The sequence below is a fragment of the Candoia aspera genome, chromosome 3 (genome assembly GCF_035149785.1).
Source record: "Candoia aspera isolate rCanAsp1 chromosome 3, rCanAsp1.hap2, whole genome shotgun sequence".
In the NCBI taxonomy this organism is placed as follows: domain Eukaryota; kingdom Metazoa; phylum Chordata; class Lepidosauria; order Squamata; family Boidae; genus Candoia; species Candoia aspera.
In genome coordinates, this window is record NC_086155.1 from 187,217,673 (window position 1) to 187,239,564 (window position 21,892).

The window sequence follows — 21,892 nt, forward strand, 5'->3', positions numbered from 1 at the left end:
TAAAGTATTCCAATTTTTGGTATGTAAACTTGAGAAAAAGGTGATAAAGCAACCTGGTAGCTAGAAGTTGTAGAGAACTTAATAGAGAAAACTAAGTGGGGATTTCAGATAAATTGGATTTTTTCCCCTTCTAACTAAATTACCCACTTAATAGGGAGGCTGATGCCACATCCTATGAACCCTCTGGCTGTAGTATCAGATATCCATAACTCCCCATGTCAAGTCTAGTACAGATTCTGGCCTTCCCAGGGACCCTAGTCCTTACACTAGGGTCAGACTAAAAAAATTGGTCCATCTTACTTTCAGCCCTCTTATTAAAAATACTATTAGTTTTTCTTTCTAAAATTAGTGTATAATCTAAATTATATATAACTGCTTATTCAGCTTTTACTTATCCATAATATATGAACCTGTCAAACAAACTTGAAATAGAACTATCTAGATCATATTTATCACATACTTAAGTAATTTAGGGTGACTCGGTGCTATGTGATGATACCACTTTGATGGCTGAAAGTGAAGAGGAACTGAGGAGCCTTATGATGAAGGTGAAAGAAGAAAGTGCAAAAGCTGGCTTGCAGCTAAACCTCAAAAAAACCAAGATTATGGCAACCAGCTTGATTGATAACTGGCAAATAGAGGGAGAAAATGTAGAAGCAGTGAAAGACTTCGTATTCCTAGGTGCGAAGATTACTGCAGATGCTGACTGCAGTCAGGAAATCAGAAGACGCTTAATCCTTGGGAGAAGAGCAATGACAAATCTCGATAAAATAGTTAAGAGCAGAGACATCACACTGACAACAAAGGCCCGCATAGTTAAAGCAATGGTGTTCCCTGTAGTAACATATGGCTGCAAGAGCTGGACCATAAGGAAGGCTGAGCGAAGGAAGATCAATGCTTTTGAACTGTGGTGTTGGAGGAAAATTCTGAGAGTGCCTTGGACTGCAAGAAGATCCAACCAGTCCATCCTCCAGGAAATAAAGCCAGACTGCTCACTTGAGGGAATGATATTAAAGGCCAAACTGAAATACTTTGGCCACATAATGAGAAGACAGGACACCCTGGAGAAGATGCTGATGCTAGGGAGAGTGGAAGGCAAAAGGAAGAGGGTCCGACCAAGGGCAAGATGGATGGATGATATTCTAGAGGTGACGGACTCGTCCCTGGGGGAGCTGGGGGTGTTGACGACCGACAGGAAGCTCTGGCGTGGGCTGGTCCATGAAGTCACGAGTCGGAAGCGACTAAACGAATAAACAACAACAACAACAACGGTGCTATGTACTAAGGGTATCAACCTTATGAGGAAAGGAGAAGATTTTTCCAGGAGTGTGTGGCAACTTAATTCTTTATGAATTTCCTTTTACTTTATGATCAGAAAAAAAGGGATATCTTGGTTTAAAATGTAGTTGTCATATGAGCATATTGCTTCTCTGTTTCAGACTCCATGGAGAATGGCATATAGAAATTATTGGCTGGGTTTAACTTTCTTTTGAACTCTGTATGAATGGAATAAAACTATGTAAATTATTTCCTTGAAGCTCCAAATACACACTAAGGGCAACGGTAAAAGCCACCATTAATGCAATTATTTACTCATTTGAGCAATTCATACACTGTCTTTTTGAACACTCTGAATAGCTAATAACATAAAAATAATTTAGAAATTCTAGATACAACAAAACTAGAAACAGGACAAGTAAACAACAAATGCTTAAACTAGTATTTTAAAGAAACTTTTGTTTTACTTTGAGTATGTAAAAGATGTACTCATACACACACATCTGTATACTTTATATAGGGCTTATTCCAAATTAATTTAGATCCATTTCCAACAATAAATTATGAAGATAATATTCAAATAGTTGCTTTTGTTCTTTGCATATAAATGTTTAATTTTTGTTCTTTTAAATCTAAATATGAAATAATAATAATATTAGTGGTGGTCTTGATGCAGAGAAAAATTTATTCACTGGATTGTTATATCAAGATTCCACTAAGCAAATTGCATTACATGTGGTTGACATGTGAATACCTGAATGCGAACATTATTTTCAAAGATGGCATGTACACTTTCTTCTCTGAAGGTTGACTGCCTACATATTTTCTGTCCTGTCTTCTGTAAGAGGAAAGCTAGAAGCTTACTGGTTTTAGGGGTGTTGTTTTTTTAAATCTAAACATGAGGCTAAATTGCCCAGGAGATTACGTTGGTTATCACATTCCATGTGCACATAGTTACAGAACACAAACAGTGCTAGCTGTATGTGGTTTTGGCAATAATGAGAATTTTTGGCAATGTAACAAAGGTGGTATTTCAGCTGCATTTCTTGAGAATGATGCAGTCTTCACAGTACACGTCATTCTTTGCAAACTTCAAAGAAAGGGAAGAATTGTCACTAAAAGAAGCAAGATACGAGCTACTAGTCAGATCTGAAGTCTTAGTTTATGCTCTCAGAAGCTAATAAACTGCAAATGGATTTTTTTCTTTTCTTTTCTGTGAGTACACTTTCCAAGTCCATCATCTCTCTTGGAAAAAAAGGTGTGAAAAGGCAGATAGGCATTTTTTCTGCCAGAGTTCTCCTGAATAGATCAACAGGACATTTTTTTAGGTATTGACTGAGAAACAAACAAACACGAATTACAAAAGTACAGATCACGTGTGGTATCTCTCTCTTTTTTTAATTTGAGCATGAAAAAATATCTATTAACTGATTCTGATTCTTGTTGAATCAGAAACTTAGACCTAGGGCCACAGTAAATACGTTGTCTTACGTCTTTTTTTTTTTTAATGGCTCTTTTTCTCTTTCAGCTTGAAGTGCAGTCATGCTGCGTGTTCATTCCAAACGACAGCCTCCCATCTCCCAGTACAATAGTGTCGAGTGATATTCCTGGGACTGTCCGCAGTTGGTATCACGGGCAGACTAGTATGCCTGGGACTCTTGTCCTTTGCTTACCCCTCATAAAGATTATGAGTGCAGGGCACAAGTACATGGAACCCCTGCAAGATATTCCCATTGTTGTGCAAAGACCCATACTTGAAGAAGGTAAGGTATCAGAAGTTCCGAAAGAGGGAGCATTGTAATGTGATACTGTTTTCCTTGTATGATAGTATTTTTATACTATATAGTTTGTCTAAGACTAATTTTGTAGCTTGATGTCAACATTTCTCTTTAATCTTTTCAAAATACTTCATTCTTCCTAAAATGCTTGTTCAACTATTTTTTCTTCTTGCTTTTTTTACATTTTATTTCTTTTCATTACAAGTCTTTTGTCCATTCTCTCTTCAAAGACAGCACTATGTCTTGATGAGCAGGTGGCAGTCATAGCCATGAGGGCCTTGCACAGTTTCGTCTTGTGCTCCAGTTGCACCCATTCCTGAATCCTCCCTCGTTTAGGGTTTGGATCTTTGGTTTTTTATTGTATTTATGATAGGCTTTTATATTTTTATCTGCTGTTATATCCTAATGTATATTTTTAAAATGTTGTTAACCATCTTGAGGTTTTGCTTGAGTAGAAAGATGGGGTATAAATCCAATAAATAAATAGCAACACAGTTGGAAAATAACTATGTATTTGCCATTGAATTTCAAATGAAACATTTCCAACAATTAAACTGGATTGAAAGCTCTTTTTAACCCAACCTAACCATTATGACATCAACATGGTAATTGTATTCTATTTATAGCTTAAGCCTAATATTTTATGAATGGATCATAGAGTAAGCTTTGGCAATATTTGTGAATAACAAATGTTTTCTTATTAAACGTATATGATGTAACATCTAGTCATATAATTTATATGTAATATAAAACTTCATATAACTGGCATCTCTAGCTAGGTAACCCCCCAGTGGTCCTATGGGATCAAAACACACATACATAGTTAAATGTAACCTACTACTTTTACCTCTAGTAAGGAAACCCAAGAATAATATTTGCCTGTACTATTATGTAAACACAATTTCTCTCCCCTCTTGAGGTTAACTAGCCAGTTCTTTCTAAAGTCTTACTCTCTTAGAGTCTTCCTGGGGAAAAGAAGAGAAGACAGGGTCCGCTCCACGTTATATGGAGTAAGGATTTCCGAGGACTCTAGAATTTCACATGTTCACAGAGTTTTGATGTTATTTCAGATTCATTCCAAACCTTGTCCAATTCCTTTCACAACTGTTTTTCTATAATACGAAATCTTAATTTTAGAGGAATGTACCTATTGTTATGTTTGTACTTATTTACTTTGAATCCAAAAAGCATATTATCCATCTATGTTTCTCTGTGCTGTTGTAGGTCTTTTAATAAATACTAAACAGACAATTTTGGTACCAGCTTGTGTCTTGGAGGTTGAATCTTATACATTAGATGGTGTAGGCCTCTGTAAATTAGCTACCAGTTGCTAGGTTTAAACTCTCCTATATTTATGGATTATGTGCCATCAAGTCAGTGTCAATTCTTAGCAACCACATAAATACATTTTTCCCAGGACAATCTGCCCCAACCTGGTTCTTCAGGTCTTCCAACAGTGCACCCATAGCTGCTGTAATTGAGTCCATCCACCTTATTATTGGTTGTCCTCTTGTCCTCTTTTCTTCCACCTTTCCTAGAATTATAGATTTGTTTGGAGAGCTACATTTTCACATAATATATACAAAGTATGATAATTTGAGCCTAGTCATTGAGAACTCTGATGATCTATTTGTTTGTTTTTTTGGCTGTCCATGGTATTCTCAGGAGTGCTTTCTAACACCAAAGTTAAAAATATCTTTTTGTTCTCTTTTTTAACAACTCTGTGAAAGTTTTTGTTAAGTTCTTTCCTGAGATCTTTGTCTTTTTTGGCTTTGGCTTTTCATCTCTGAACATTCTTTATAGAGAGAATGTATAAAAAAAAACTTCCAGATGGTTTCTTTGTGAATTGAATTTATATGCCATGTACAAGCTTCTTCTTGACTCTTGGTTTTTAGATCCATGTTAAAATGAAATAAAACATTTCAGACCTGCTAGGCATCTTCTAGAACACTGAATAAGCCAAAGAAATGGCTTTTCAAACAGTAACTCCAGATTTAATTATGGTAAGACCAAACAGAGGCTGAACTATTAGAAAAGACCATGGAATCATAACTGGTCTAGTCAATTGCCATGGCCGATTCCAGAGTTCTTCTTGTGGTTTACTATCAGATGGTGATACTTATCAAATAAAAAATTGTCAAATGCTACTATATATCTGGAAATTTTTCTTCAGTCTAGCTAAGTGGAAAAATGTATTTGGTTCTGTTTCTTTCATTCATTCATTCATTCATTCATTCATTCATTCATTCATTCATTCATTCATTCAGTAATAGAGATACAGCAATAATAATAATCAGAGATTTGTTTGTTGCATTTGCACAAATTTCCTATTTGGGAAATTTCTTCAAAATAAAATGCATTTTTCGACCAAGCATCTTTTATCTAAGCATCTTTTGCTCCCAAACATTTGAACCAAGAGTCATTATATCTGAGCTCTCCTGTAACAGAATTGAATTATCACTAACCCAGAATATCATGCTTCCTGTCACGGTCTTATGTACATAATTGCTCTCCTTAAAACACACTCACATACACACCTGCCACAACTAAACAAAAGAGCATTCAGAAAATGGGAGAGATTACTTTTTTCTTTTATTTCTTTTGCATGAAAGCTGGTGACAACACTGTTAGCTTAATAATGTGTAACTCAAAGTAACATTTAAGATATTTCATCTGTTTCTGAATCCCAGTAATTAAAACTGTCTCCTCTGGTAAAAGTTAAACATCAAAGGGCATGATCCAGCCAAAGCCAAATTAATGTTAAACCTCATATGAGAGACATAGGTTTAAATATTCCACCGAAACAATAATTTGAAATTGCTCAGTTTGTGCAGTGATGCTTACTGCTATTAAACCCAACAACAACAACAATACAGTGTAGATAGATGCAAAACAAAGAATATAATTGCACATATCCTTGATGTGTGTATTGTACAGTATGCATTATATGTGAGAAGGAAATTAAAATGTAGCACTTCTGTGTTATGTAACATAGAATGTGCTCCTGAATAGTATCTCTAGATACTAGAACTAGACTTTTATTTGTTTTATGAAGGAATAATCTAGAAACTATTTTTATTTAGTTTTATGTGGGGATAATCCACATCCAGAATTATTTCTTTATGTATTTTACCTTTGCTTTTGCCTTCTTCTTGATTAACCAGGAGATGCTTTCCCTTGGACAATCAGTCTGAATTATTTTAGCATCTATACTCTTCTGGGACAGCAGTTGACCCTTAACATCATAGAACCTGTTGGCTGCACTTCTACTCTGGCAGTGACTTCACAAGCGTTGCCCACTGCAGGATCAGAAGCCAGGCACTCATTTGTTGTATGTCTTCATGTTGACCTTGAATCACTTGAAGTAAAATGCTCAAATCCTCAGGTTGGTGCATTTAATTTATTGGAACAAATTAAAATTGCTTGATGTAAGTAGTGTTGTTCTGGGTTCTGTAACAGTTGTTTCTTTCTTTCAAGCATTTTTCTTTCAGTTTTGCTATAAAAAACTGAGCCATCAAGATCAAGGTACTTAGATTAAGATTTGCTTTGAAGCGCTTTCATGTTTCATAATTTAGATTCATCTCAAAGTGTAATAGCTATAGCGCATAAGTGCATCTTGGATTTGATGGAATGAAATCACTTGCAGATGCGTTGTTAAATGCTGGGGCCCTACTTTGCTGTCCCTGTGGATACATTTGTTGAAACAAATTAATGTACCTTTGGTAGAAATTAACACATACCCACTCTCATTAATCTCATCATATTCTTTCAGCTAAAGTAAAGATACCCTCTATGATGGCAATAGGAAATTACTTTTTTATTTATATAATTTTTTTTTATCTTCTTTTCCAACCATGCAGACACTCAAAGTGGTTAACCATAAATCAGACATAAAAACAAGCACAGAATGATTTCAAATAAAACCAGTACCATTCGATAATTAGAAAAAGAGAAGGAGCAAAAGTAGAAACAGTCCCGTTTCTGAATACAAGATCAATCAGTTTAAAAGTACGCATATCACAGAATTTGAAGGGATAAGGAGGAAGCAGCCAGCTGAATATTCCAGAGCAATAAATATTATCATATGACTTTAGCTTTCTCTTTTTTGTCCCAAAGATTTTGTTGAATTATGAAATTTGCCATGTCTTCAGCTAGTAATTCCCAATGAAAAGGTGAGAAATATTTTAAAGTATTCCAAAGGATTTTTTAAAAAGATATTACAGAAACTTGATTCAATGGACATGTACCTGGTTTAGATGTAAGGTTACAAGATGTTATGACTTATCAGCTTGCATTTCTGCAGGCCCTTGAATTTATATTCTGTTAGTTTACAGCAAAAAAAGACTTGTGCAATGCCTGGGGAATCAAAGAAAAAAGTGTTGTCACATAAAGTATGGAGCAGCTGTGATCTAGTGTACCTGCATAACGAACGATGATAGTTTATACTGAGATTAAAAACGTGACATTGAGCAGTTTCCTCGTTCACAGTTGTGTTCCAAATCACATGTTCAAGATGAGAATGGTGTTGATAGGAAGAACTGGAATGTGAGAGAACTTAACAAAATGTTGCACCGCAGAGTAATCTTCTAATAACGCTTCCAGTTTCAGTCAGCCATTATCTCATCCAGGATACTCCGTTCTTTCATCCTTTCTGTATTCTGCTTTGCTCTTTTCCAGCTGGTCATCAACATTTCATGCCTCCCAAGGATACTCAGTCTTGCGACCCATATTTTGGATTTTTGTCTGAGTCTTCCTGACATTCCCCCTAGAGGAGGAACCGGTATACACCACCACTTCAGGTCCCAATAGTAGACGTTATAGAATTTGGCTATATACTGGTTAGCAGTGAGCCGAATTAAATCAATAGTGTCTCTGGCAAACTTTTTTTAATGAAGCCACCTACCCTGAAGCTGTTTCAATCAGAGGAAAGGAGTGAGACCAAAGTTTCTGCCTCTTACCATTCAGTGTGTTGTTCTTATATGCAAGAGAGACCGCAGAGGTTGCACCTAACAATGTAGTGCAATCAGTTCTTCAAACAAACAAAAAACAGAAACCCCCTAACCTCTTTAACTTAAATATGACACAGAGAAGCAGTATAGTGCCAAATAAATTCTTACTGTATGGAAAATATTCTTCCTTTCTTTACCAACTTTTAAAAGGTATCTCTAATGGTTAAATAAAATGCAATAGCTATAGACTCATGATAATTGGCTAATAGAGACCAAGTCAAATCATGGCCATTTAAAAGAATGAGCAGAGGAAATAGGAGGACTTCCCACAAGTACTCCCTGGTTCCTCTCTTTTGAGCTTGCTTGAAGAGAAAGGGTGTACAGGTAGTCCTCATTTAGCAACCACAATTGGGACCCGCAACTTGGTTGTTAAGCAAAGCAGTCGCTAAGTGAAACTGACTGCTTATGATCTTACTTCAGCTTTCCTTTGCTTTACAGACCAAAGGTCGTAAATGTAAGGACTGGTCACAAAGTTACTTTTTCATAACCGTCTTAACTAGAAACAGTCGCTAAATGAGTAAGTTGCTAAACAAGGACTACCTGTACTGAATGTTGCTTCTGCTGCTACCTAAAGCTAATTCAGTCCAATAAGATGACTCAAAAAATTACTTCACAAAGTCAACATGCAAAAAGGCCCCATTATCTCTCTATTGCAAGTTTAAGAAATAATTTTTTGGGATATTGGCAAGCAGCCCTTTTCAGTGTGCCTCTTCCGAAGAAAGAGGGGCATTAAGTGTAAGTGTCTTAAGGCAGGAGTATCCAAGTGACAATATAATTAGCTTAGTATAAATTTTATCTTTAGCTCATATGGAACTGGTTTAAGCTGCCACTGAATACTTGTCCAAATGTAAATTAGCATTTGTGGTTCACTTGACCAAAATGAAAGTTTGGGCCATACTGAGAGGATGTGTACCATGTGCTGTCTTAAAACATGTTTGCAAAGCTGAAATTCTCTTACAAAATTTGAATAGGATAGAGGCTGTCCCTGCACTGCTAGTCTTACTTATGGTTATAAGTCTAAGATAAGCTAATACATTTAACAGCATTTAAGATGTAGTGTTGAAATTGGGTATAAAAGATACCTCATACCATTTTGGGGTGATTGATTGATTGCCATCAAGTCAGTGTTGACTCTTAGTGACCACATACAGTAGATTTTCTCCATGACAATCTGTCTCTAACCTGGCCTTTCAGGTCTTCCCTCACAACATTACTGGCTCTTTTTTTCATTATACAATGTGTATGTGGGAAAAATATGAATAGGGATTATCACACCCTTCATAATCAAAAGCATTTAATGAAATCGAATCCAGTACATTTGAGATCAGGTTGAATCTTATTTCTGCTGCTATTCACCTATGGTAGTGGACTATAGGGGCTTATCATCCTCATATTTTGTTTATAAATTAGAAATCTAGCAGAAAAGGGTGGAAACATAATTGTAAACTAGATAGGCCTTGATCCAGTTTGGTTTCTCCTGTGTTGTATTTTTTTCTTCTGCATTGTGAAAAATGTTTCTGTATTTTGCCTATATTCCTATGACAGTTCTTTACCTATGTTGTGCAAACTAGGACCCAGATACAGATCCCTAAAACTTTTATCTTTATGAATTCACATCCAGTGCAGATGACAAAACTTGTTTGCTGATATGTATTTTGAGCATATCTTAATTATCTAACACCAAAATACCCTTAGGCTTGCTTTTCTACTTTTCCCTTAAGGAAACTCAAAGAAAAAGTAGGATTTATAACAACAAATTGTTACTGAAATTAATAGGTGCTGCAGGTGAAACACAGTTTGAAAGTGAAAAGGCAGACTGCAGAAACAGAACGCCACTGTTTGTTACCTGCAACTCACAGCTCAGGCCACTCAAATACATTATTAATAAGCTACAGCCCATTCTGGGCCATGACACTGCACTTCTTAAGCAGTGAGTGGTATACTTGCATACAGACAACCCCCCAACCTGAAGCAGATTCTTATAAGCAGCAAGAAACAACAGGACAACAATGCCAACTTGGGAACCATTCCCTGCCACAAACCCAGATATCTACTTTGCCTCCACATCTACACCAACAGCGCCATGACAGGCCCCAACAAGTACACACTTAAGATCAGAGGCATCTTTACAAGCTCTTCCTCCAGTATGATATATGTCATCATCTGCCAGCAGTGCCCCTCATAGGACAGATGGGACAAACTTTGTGCAAAGGAATTAATATTAAAGTTTTAAATTAACATTAAATTAACATTAAATTAACTTTAATGTTAATTAAAGTTTCACATCAGGACTCAAAAGAAAGACAAAATAATGGAGCATTTATGGCAGACCTCAGAGTGACTGTTTTGGAAAAACAGGACTTTAAAAGCATCACTGAATGAAAAATTGCAGAACTCCCATTCATCAAAAGGTTTCAGGCAATCTCAAGTGTCAACAAACACAATGAGTTTTTAATACCTTACAATTGTTAATTGATAAGATACTTGTAATCTGCATGACATGTAACCTGCATATGCATAACCGACCTATCTTCCTCTCCCTTCCCCCCCAATCTCACGCCAATTTAAATCTTAGTCCAGCTGCCTGAGCATCTGATGAAGTCTTTTAATAAAATTTGTTAGTTGGGAAAGGGGCTACCATGCTCCTTTTGGGTTATTGACACTCAGTCAGACTATCAAAGTAAAGCAGAGACAGGAGAAACTTTCAGCTTTAACATTTAGTGAACCCTTGGTTTAATGGACCTTAGTTGGTGAACTTTTGATATTAAAACATATTTTTAATTTTGTTTGCTGCCCAGAGTCACTTCTTGAGATGGGCAGCCATACTGAATGAATGAACAAACAAACAAACAAATAACAGGCACGCTTTCCATCTAGATAGCACCAGAAGATAATGCACAAATTTCATAGCACCTGAAATAGTCTAGATGATTCACATTTATTCATGTCATTAGTATTATATAAATTGAAGCCAATGATGGCAAAGTGAAGTTAAGAGACATTTGGCATTAGCAGATAACCCTTCGCCCCATGGTCCATTGAATTGATATTTTACTGTATTAGATCTATGAGGTATTGTCACCCATATATGCCAGTTTCAATTTGTGATTTCATTACTAAATGCTGAAAGGGAAAAAAGTTAAAGTTATTAAGAATACAAACAATTTGAGAGTGTTTCCTTAACAAACATTTGTACATAAATACTGTATGTATATGAAAGTTTTGCTGTGAGTGTTAATTTTTAGTATTAAACTAAAACATTAAAATATTAAGGTAAATTTTGCAGAGCTTTAGGAAATTCTCCAATGCTGTATCAATACAAAAGCAGCTGAGGCAGATCTGTGAGGATAAATTATGTTCTCATATTCACAAATCAAGTTCTGTTTTATATCAAAACTAGACAGACAGCAATGTTTCCCTGCATCTGTTTTGCCCACATTAGAAGCCAGTGTCATTCTCTGGATATGTCCTGAGGCTGAAATTTCTTCCTTAAATATTTTTTTAAAAAAGATTTTTTTTTTCCCATAATGGCAAACTGGGTATGGCATCCAGCTGTGAATATGCTTATATATTGTGCTTGTAATTTCCATGGGATCTTTTTGTACACTATATGGCAAGTTACATGATCACTATATGGCAAGTTACATGATTAATGCTTCTTTATGAAGTATTTTGCATAAATACTTTAGATTTTAGTTGAACAATGCAGTTTGTAAATTATATAGAATGTTTTCTGAATAGTTAAATGTCATATCCCAGGAGATAGCTCTGCAAGATGCTGATTCTTCTGTGGATGGAGACTATTTCTACATCTACTACAGAAAATGAATTCTCCTGTATCTTACAAATTAGATTATTTTTGTTTTTAGAACTTCAGAGTTGCACTTGAAGTGGCAGCTTCTGTAGAAGTCTGTGAAATAGTCCAGAAACTAAACCAAGTTTTATTCATTAAAACTACAAGTTTAAGTAGTACAAGAATAGATGTAGCTCTTACAGCCTTACCTACAGTTGTTTGATTTTTTTATACAGAATTTTTTCCCATATGTATCAAATGAAAATACTGTTTTAATAAGGCAATGACAGATGTATTATTTTTATACTGTATAAACTTGAATTTGTAGAAGATGTTGATATTCAGTGATCTATTAAACTTACTTATTTGCTTAGTTACTTACTTTATTTATTTATTTAAGGTGCAATTGCTATATGAACTAACAGACTTAATGAAGAAAGTTTGGAATAAAATTCAAAAGAAGGGAATTTTCCACCAGTCCCTGGCACATACAGAAACTGTTTCAGGACCTGTACCACCTGTTTCACCTGTTAAAAGTAGTATTGGCACTGCACCACTTGATACCAGTACATGTAGTCCATCAGCTGACATTGGGACAACTACAGAGGTAATTAAAAATTATATAAGTGATCTGCTAAAGCAAGGAATTAAAACAGAAAAAAAATGTAAGAATAAGACATACAAGTATATGAATGCATGTGCCTTTGCTTTTTTTTTTTTTAACCCAGTTGCATTTGTGAGTTGGGTGGCCTAAAGAGAGAAAGAATAGCAAATGATGCTGATGCAAGTACATAATCGTAACATTTGAATTATTGCATAATTGTCTAGCTGCCCTCAGACACTTGGTTAAGATGGGTGGCCATATAAGTTTGCTGAATGGTCATTGTCATCATGTCATCATTTTACAAGATGACATGCAAGGCATCATTTTATGTCACTGCAGTAAAAACTACCATACCTGCTGCAACCATAATTATGATCTTGTAATCTATACCCATTTAACAATTGTGTTTGAAATTAAAGATATAACAATACAGCATTAACATTATAGTTTTGTTTGGAATATAACATGGCTTGTTAGTAGTGGTGCAAGCCACAGTGAGACACAGTGAGCCAAATCATGCTAAGGAGAGGTTTAATGTCATCCTTCCTCTCAGCAATCCTGTGTCTGGGTGTCTGTACATGAGTTACCTTTTACATTACAGACCTAGTACAGCAACATAGAGCAGATTAGAAATATTTCCCTCCATTTTTAATTAATTGTAGATAGTATTTGTGTCCAAACCTAAATTGTACTGAAGTTTTAAATTAGCTTGATTCAGTAAACTATAATTAACCATTAACTTTGGTCGGTTGTATAGGAAATTATGACAGTCTGTAGTTAATTAAAAAGAAGTGAAAGCCACATTTGATAGAGTGGGGTGGGATAGGGGACTTGCAACTGCAGTTTGATTCCTTAACAATATGGTCAACTTTCAGCTGCTCTTCCTTGATCTAGCCAGTTGCCCTACTTCCAGGTACTTTTCCCTACTACCCATCAGTGAGAAATAACAATCATGCTAAAGAGAGGTTTTTATGTTATCTTTCCTCTCAGCAATCCTGTGTCTGTCTGTCTGTATATGAGTGTGATTGTGTGTGTGTGCACATGTGTGCGTATAAGAGAGAGAGAAAGATTATTTAAATCTCTGCATATTGTATTTTGGCCGCACCAGCCTGGCCTACTTATGTGACACCCAAAGGCTTTCTTTTCCACATAGCCTGAAAACTATGGCTTATTGTTACATCTGAATGGAACAGATGTTTGCCTATTTTCTGTTAGAAGCATGCTAATAGAACCTCTGATGGGGTTGGGAATAGTAGGTATGTGTTTGAAACAGAAGAAGACAAGATGAGTATCTAGGATTTGAAACAAAATTGGAAATGAATAATGAACCATAATATTGTAATTATTTAAATCTGATACTAAGAATTTGTTTATTGTATTATACACTTTCTCCAAGAAGTTCAGGATGCATATAGAAATAATTACTTTGTCGTAGCAACAGCTTAATAAGGGAATTTAGATTGCAAATTAGTGATAGGCCTATCTAGTGAGGTTGTGTCTGAGTAATACCTTTGAATCTCAGTTGGTTGCAGTACCTGACCCACGTTGCATAGGCTTAGAAACTAAGGTTGGGCCTGGTTTGTACTTGGATAGGAAACAATTGGGGAATACTAGGGATTTAAGTTAGACTTGAAAGTTGGAAAAATAGAGAAGGCAATGGAACAGTTGCTAAAAAACTATACAGATGTGTCCATGAAGTCTCCAAGAGTCCATCTCAACTTAAAAGATTTATTTAACAATAGTGATCAAATCAGCCTGTCCATTCCAGGACACAAATAGAAAAAAAGAAGTTGTAAACACAGGTTGCCTTATGTATTCATCAAGCATTAGAGCCATTTGCTTGTCAATACATGTAGAGTGGGAGACTCCCTGCAATAGATTGCAGCTTTAAGAGATAGGCTTTACCTTACAATATCTCACTTGTTATTCTGATATGCACTGTATCTGTCTCTTGCTTTGGCTCAAGAGCATGGCTGTTTGAGCAACTGTACACTTAGCTTGAAGTTTATTGATAAAAGTTCTCAAGTGTGCAGGATCCCACTCCCTGGGAAGGCAGGTTGAAGTCTCCCAGAACCATAAGCCTGGGAAACTCCACCTCCAACCCTGTGGTGAGGTCAAGGAGCTTGGGCAGGGAGGCTGCTATGCAGCAGGGAGGCTGGTACAACAGCAGCAATCCCAACTGATCCCTAGAGCCCAACCTAAGAAAAAGGGTCTCACAACTGGGCACTTGTGGAGCGGCATCCCTGGTAGCTACCAGAGATTCTCGGATGACAACAGCAACATCTCCTCCCCTGCCCAGCAGTCTAGGCTGGTGCCACACTCGAAAAACCAGCCAGGCACATTTGAGAGGAACCCCCCCCCTCCAGCCCCAGCCATGTCTCGGTGACACATGCCAGATCAGCCTTCTCCACAATTATAAGATCAGCAATAAGAGGAGCCTTATTGCAGACTGATCTGGCATTCGGGAGCAACAACCTAAAACGCAGGCAATTGTAGATCTGCTGACCAGGCCATTGGGTTGAGCTCAGGGGGGTGGAACACGAGATCAGTACATTCTTTAAGTCTCGAGAAGCAAGTTAGTATTCAAAAGGGACACAGGCAGGGTCCTCCCTGATTCACTGGAGAAAAAGAAGGGAGATAAAGCACAATCAGACTTGTAAGGTTTTTTTTATTATATCTGATCTCAATAAAGGTAGTTCTAATCTCCGGGCCGCAACTAGGGTCTGTGTTCACCCGGGGCAAACATGGATTCCGGCGCCCCCCCAGCACTCATTTTGGTGCCCCACCAGCACGGCGCCTGGGGCACATGCCCCGGTTGCCCCCCCCTAGTTGCGGCCCTGTCTAATCTTCCTGTGGAGTTGATTTCCTGGTCTGGTCTACCAAGTGGGGCTGAAAATTCTACATTCACACACTGTTCTTCAGCCAAGATTGATTAAACAATTTAACCTCATAAGGAGTTTTGCTTAAATGGGCAAGTTGTTTTCAATCATTCTTGTGGCTTCTGATTCTAGGGCTGTTTTATAATATGCAGTGTCCTTTAGCAGACCAGTGTGCCAACCACAGACTGAAGAAGATTTTAAAGTCCTTAACACTGAGGGCTCTAAAATCCTTGTTTATTGCTCTAAGAGTTTAGGGCCATGCCATCTTTTTCATTCTTTCCTTAAAAATAATCTGAAACACAGCTGCCCATTTACAGTAATAGTGCAATGGAAGACCTGAAAAACCAGGGTAGGGATAGATTGTCATGGAGAAAATCTCTGTGGTAGCTGAGAGTCAACAATGACTTGATGGCACATAATCAATAAATTAAACTATGTTGATTCAGTAATCACTTTAAAAGGTAAGTATATCACTTGCATTAGCCTTGGATATGAAAGTCTGCTTCTGGGATGAGTGCCCTCTTATACTGATACTTCAGGGACCAGTTCATAAAGGAGATTCTAGGACTACCAAGTTCTCTAATTCTAAATATATATTATATATGATTTTACTGTAAGGAGCTGTTATCTACTGTCTGTTATCCAAATGTGATATCAATATTGAGATTCATTCAACTTAGGGAAAAAGATGAATATAGCAACCCTTGGATATGTTTAAATTATTTGTCAAGGAACCACTTTGACTTTTTCTTTTCTTTATTTGGTTTATACAGTACATCCCTTACACTTTATATTTAAAATCTTGAATATTATCAAATAAAAATGTGCTGTACCTTAAGTACATTTTTTAAAAATTTCATACATTTCACAATTAAAGTATACTACTTCTCCATGAGGCCAAAATGATTGTTTTGAAAGTGTCTTTAGCTCTTTCAATTGAAAGACTTCCTATAAATGAACTAGTGGTAGAAAGGTGGGGAGGTATGGCCCACTCCAAAACTTGTTTATATTAAATAGCATATGAAGTATTTATTTATATTATCCAGCTGTGAATAATTCTTTTCATTTTGACAGATTGATAGGGAGTGCTGCTCCCCCATGTAGTTAAAGCTGTTAGGATTCCTGAATTACAAACTGGGTAGTACTGATGATGAAAACTTGAGTGAGAGGCTTAAGAACCAAAGTTTAGAAACACTTAATCATTTTTACCTCCCCTGCATTAGAGTAAAGGTAGTGCAGACTACAACAGGCCACTTGTTACTGTTTACTTAAGTGCAAACAGTTGAGGAAGTGTTTAGTCCTTGGGGAACAGTAATTTGCTCCAGACTTATATCATCCCTGAGCTCTAATGCAGATCAAGGATGAAGGCCTTATATGTTTGGCTTTTCCAGATGAATAATGATAAATTCTCCTAAGAAAAATATACTTGATATTTTGGTTCATTTTGCAAGAATTGGCAAAGAATTAAATTGTGTATTTTAGAGCTTAGCATGAAGAGGGGTGAGAAAATAGTTTAGTTTTGATTCTGGCTTTATTCTGTGAATTTGAATACAAACAGAAAATGAATGCATAGATTTATCTACATACTGGGGATTAGAAATTCAAAGTAAATTGAATTCAGTATGAGAACTAGTATCTTATAAGAGTTTTAAAATTCTTCTTTAGTATTACACATGTTGAAACATTTTGATTTTTTATAAGTTAGACATCAAAATGTGAAGTGTTTCCCTAGTCTATTCAAAAAGTGTGCGGAGACCTTACAGATTACATTTCAGCCATTTGAAGAACTTTTTTGGTACCCATCTTCAGAACCATTCCAATGATATTTAGAATATGGCTTTTAAGAATATAAACTGAGAAATGTGAAACAGCTAGATCAGCCTTTGTCCAAGCTGGCTAAGTTGCAGTCCCAACTGCATATTTAGCCAAAAGAAAAGACAGCTAAGGGGGGATATGATAGCACTCTTCAAATTCCTAAAGGGACATTACCCTGGAGGATGTTAAGACTTGTTCCCTCTTATTCCAGGACATGGAATAATGGATTGAAATTATAGGACGGCAAATTCTGATTGAATGTTAGAAAAACCTTCCTAACTATAATAGCAGTTTGATGGTGGAATTAATGACCCAAAGAGGTGATGGGCTCCTTTTCACTGGATGTGTTCAAGCAGAGGCTGCCCAGGGGACTTTAATTTGGATTTTTGTACTGAGCAGGAGGATGGACTTGCTAGCCTAAATGTCACTTCCACTGGAGGGTGCTGAGTAGTTCTAGCATGTCAGCAAACTTCTCTTTTGATGTATTTTTATTGCGGACAAAATTGCTTGATTTTTCATACTTTTGTATCCTGTTTTCTACCTGAGTAAGAATGTAAAAGCAGCATATTTGAATTTGCGATAAAACACATTGTATTCTTTTTTGAAGTATTACATCTGCCTAGTAAATATATATTCAGTGAATGTAAGTATCCAGTAAAAACCAACTGGAGCTTATTTACAGGTCAATTTATATGCCAAAGGACAGTTTTATCTAAAGTCTGCCAGCGGAAATGTCATTGATCAGATTAATCAGCATTCCCTAGTAAAAGATACCACAGCCCAAGACCCAGCTACTGTTGAGATTATTTTCTAGACACTTCAAAATGTAAGCATACTGCCTCTTATAGACCAAAAAAGGTTCTGGTGAAGTTTTTCTGTCATGGCATGAAAAATGGAAAAAATTCCTTGAGTGCATTAAAAAATAAATAAATCCAGTCATAGAAGTTAAGCAACAAACCCCCCTTTTATTGTGAAAATCTGAATTATATTGGTAAGGAACAAAACTGAGGAAGCCAGAACCATTAGTTCCCAGGCTAGAGAGAACTGATACATCAATATGGATCAGATGCCTTCCAAGGCCATAAAGACAATGGTGTATCCGTTGACTCAGAAAGGCAGAAGGGAAAAAAATAAGTTGTGAATTTAAATTGTGGAGCAGAGACTTGTATAGGGGCTTTCACTTCTATATACTACAGCAAACAAATCTCTTTGTATATGACTTCATTCTTTTCTTCAGTAAAAAGACTCATCATTCTGAGTTATGTTTGAGCTTTCTGCTGTGTATGCCAAGTCCTCAATAAGGTGTTAAGGATCTGGAGAGCTGTTATTTACAGTTATGGCTGATGGGACACCCAACAGCATTTTATTTTACAAGTTTATACATTTAAGCTGAAGGTTTTTCACATCTATTGCTTTTCAATAAAATTTAAAATAAAATTAGCTAAGGAGGTTGAAAGATTATGATAAAGTATTCATTTTTAGAGAAAAGTGGAACATTGAAAAGTAAGGCATAATAATATGCAAGTTTATGATTAAAGTGGGCTTTAAAAATAGATTCAAACAACTGTAAAGAACAAATTGCCATACTGAAATTCAGCTGTTTTATAAATAAAATAAACAACATTCTAAATCTTTAACTTTTTAATGTACAAGATGTTTAGTATTATTTTCAACCTAGTGTCCTCCTAATTAATTAAAAATCAAACATTCCTATTATGTCCTATTATTTCATATTTGACTCCATAGTGAAAGCATTAACACTATTTATATGGTAATTGAAGGAAAAAGCCACATCTCTTAAAACAAAGAATAGCAGTTCCTGGGAAACATCTGCAAATTATAGTCACGGTAGCAATCATTGTTGTATTCTTGCCAACCTAAATACCACTCATGTTAGTGAAGGAAATTCTCCTGAATTTAGGACCAATTCAAAAGATCATTTGAATTATCAGTTACTAAGAACAGACATCTGTGCTTATGCCACATGGATAAGTATTGCTTTTCATCTGTGACAACCTTTCACTGATGTAGAGATGCACAACCATTTCCCCTTCCAAACCTTAGTGAAGCTCCCAGACTTGTTTCAAATGTTTTGAAAATCAAATCAAATTTTATTTCTATCTTGGTTGCTGTTATTTTCTTGCCTTTCCCCCTCCCTTTTTGCGACGTAGCTCTTGACATACTATTCAAAAGCCAAGTGAAGCCCTGAACTCAAAGGTTGCCTATCCCTGCTTTAGTGGCTCAGTTATTCATTACAAAATACGATGTTTATCTTATACCATTTGAGATCTTGGAACTGCTGGGAGATTTATTGTTGCCTTTGTTGGGATTCAAATTTTAGCCTTTGAAATTAATTATATGGTACATAGTTAAATGCTTATTCCCTCAATTATTTGAATATTTTTAAGTGCAATCATGCTGGTTTAATGAATGCTTTCATAGAAAAAGCCCTTGCTTGGTTATTAACAATTTTATTCTCTTTAGAACACGATTGATCATCAGTATATTTAGAATACTTCAATTTAAGCATTTTCCCACAGTAATTTTTTAAATCATACATTGCATTGATATATGTAGCTTCCAAATGTTAAACACAAACAGATTTCTATGAAAGAATATTTTGCATTTAGGATTAAGTATCAAAACACTTGAGGACAACCCATTTTTAAAATTCAATTCAATCTTGCCATGGCTTATATGTTATTTTTGTATGCAATGTGATGTTTTGTTTATTACTGTTCGGCTAGATCTGTTGTCATGAAAACAAATCATTTATTTAATTAAATCAGTACAAGCGGATGTATTTATGTGGAAAGAAGGAGACACCTTCTCTGTGCTTCTCATGTGTAGTCTATTGATTACAATTTAGCATGTGTCCGCTAAGATGGTGTGTAATTCTACTGCTTTCAATTACATAGAAAATAATTCTTTTATAAAATGTTGGTAATAGTACACCTATCCAGAGAAATCAAAACTGTTTTGAACTTCACTTTCATTCAGTACTGAGAATATTTTGATTTTAATTAAATAATACCTTCTTTTTTCTTTGACCCCTAATTAGATTGCATTGGAAGGGGGATTCAGTTATGCAAAATCCTACATTTTCTGGAAGAAAATTCTTGGTTGTCTCTGGATTATGATGGAGAAGGCAACCCTATCAGGACAGGGGCACCTTTGGAGTTTTGAAAGCTTAAGTTGGGCACAGTTATGGAAGACTTGTACATTCACAGAACATCATATTGGGCGTTTGTTTGCAGCATGCCAGTTTCTTAATCACTTATGCCTTCACTCACTTATTCTTAGTTCAGTCTTTTAAGAAAGTAACTGTTCAGCTGAAATAGCAGTAAAATTCAGTAGAACATATGCTACTATATAGAGCTGAAACCTTATTGTGCTGCTATATGATGGAGATGGAGGAGGCGGCGGCAGCAGCAGCTTGGCAAGGCTGCTTTGGTTCACCTCAGTGAAGGTGATTCAGGCAAAGAAAATGTGGTCTGCCTCGATGAGGCATCTTGCAAACTTCAGTCATGGCCTCTTCCAGCCAGTTGGAGCCCACAAACCGAAGCAACTTGATGGCTGCCCTTCATGATTACAAGCAAGGCAACCATGTTGCTTTATGAATAAGCTTCAAGGAAGTGCTTTGTTCAAGAGTTATTGAAGTGGCACTCCTGCTCAGATATCTGTACAGCCCTAATTAAAGGGTAACTATAATAATAAAATACCCATAAATGTACAGGTACCCTGGGGGGAAAAAAAGCATGTTTTCTCTTTATATCATAGTTGGAACCAAGTTGTTTGAAAAAGTAATTGGTGAAGCATAACACAGAATCGCCAGTCTAAGGAATTCAGATGTATATAAAAACATCTGGCTTTGTGGTCTGCTATTATTCTAGCTGTGAATCCTGTTGTAGTGCTAGATGAGTTAGTAAATCTGTGAACATCAGAACTGGTTGTGTTGGGTTTGTGTGTGTATGTGTATCAGTGTATCCCCAGCAGCAGTGTCCTCAATATGGGTGAAAGATGTTACTTCGTATTGATAAAAATGGATAACAGTATTTTATGTCCTAGTTTCTGGCTATCTTTGTAGGATGGAAATGGCTAGAAGCAGCACACACTATTGGTAGACTGGGAAAGGAACTGTTCATAGCAATGTGCATCAGGGCCTTTCCTCACTTTACAGACCTTCCCTAATGAGCCATATCTTGCAAAGTGTTTTATTTACATGTACATTTACTATGTCAGAATTTATTTTTCATATATACTGGTTTTTATTAACATGAGTAGGAGTGGTTGATATTTTAAATTTAGTTTAGATTTTTTTAAATCTGTTTATTTTTTATTTTTTCTCTTCTTTCTTTTTTTGGTCAGGGTGAATCTCTGCAAGGTGGTGATGATTCTCCATTCTCAGACTCTGTTACCTTGGAGCAAACAACAAGCAATATTGGCATATCAAGCGGACGTGTGAGTTTGTGGATGCAGTGGATGTTGCCGAAACTTACTGTAAAGTTATTTGCACCAGATCCAGAAAATAAAGGCACAGGTACTGCATTTCAGATTATAAAGCAAAAACAACATGGAATAGAACTTGTCTTACCATTTGCTCAAATATGCTGTACTAATGGAGTCTTAGCATACCCTCTTTCCATGTTTGAGGGAAGAAAGACAAAATCATTTTGCTCAGGGTCTGGGTTTTGTTACCATGTTTGAATGACATTTCTGGATGGCTCTGAGGACTA

General features: G+C 36.2%; 1 protein-coding gene across 3 annotated transcripts in view; it reads left to right on the forward strand.

Moving 5' to 3' along the window:
• The window catches only part of VPS13B (vacuolar protein sorting 13 homolog B), a 385,119-nt gene that overhangs the window by 149,313 nt on the left and 213,914 nt on the right, over positions 1–21,892 (forward strand). For all 3 annotated transcript variants that reach the window (XM_063299549.1, XM_063299547.1, XM_063299548.1), the window contains exons 23-26: positions 2,807–3,041; positions 6,221–6,441; positions 12,259–12,465; positions 21,525–21,696. In XM_063299549.1, coding sequence (XP_063155619.1) covers positions 2,807–3,041; positions 6,221–6,441; positions 12,259–12,465; positions 21,525–21,696 — 835 coding nt within the window. The remainder of the gene's footprint in view (positions 1–2,806; positions 3,042–6,220; positions 6,442–12,258; positions 12,466–21,524; positions 21,697–21,892) is intronic.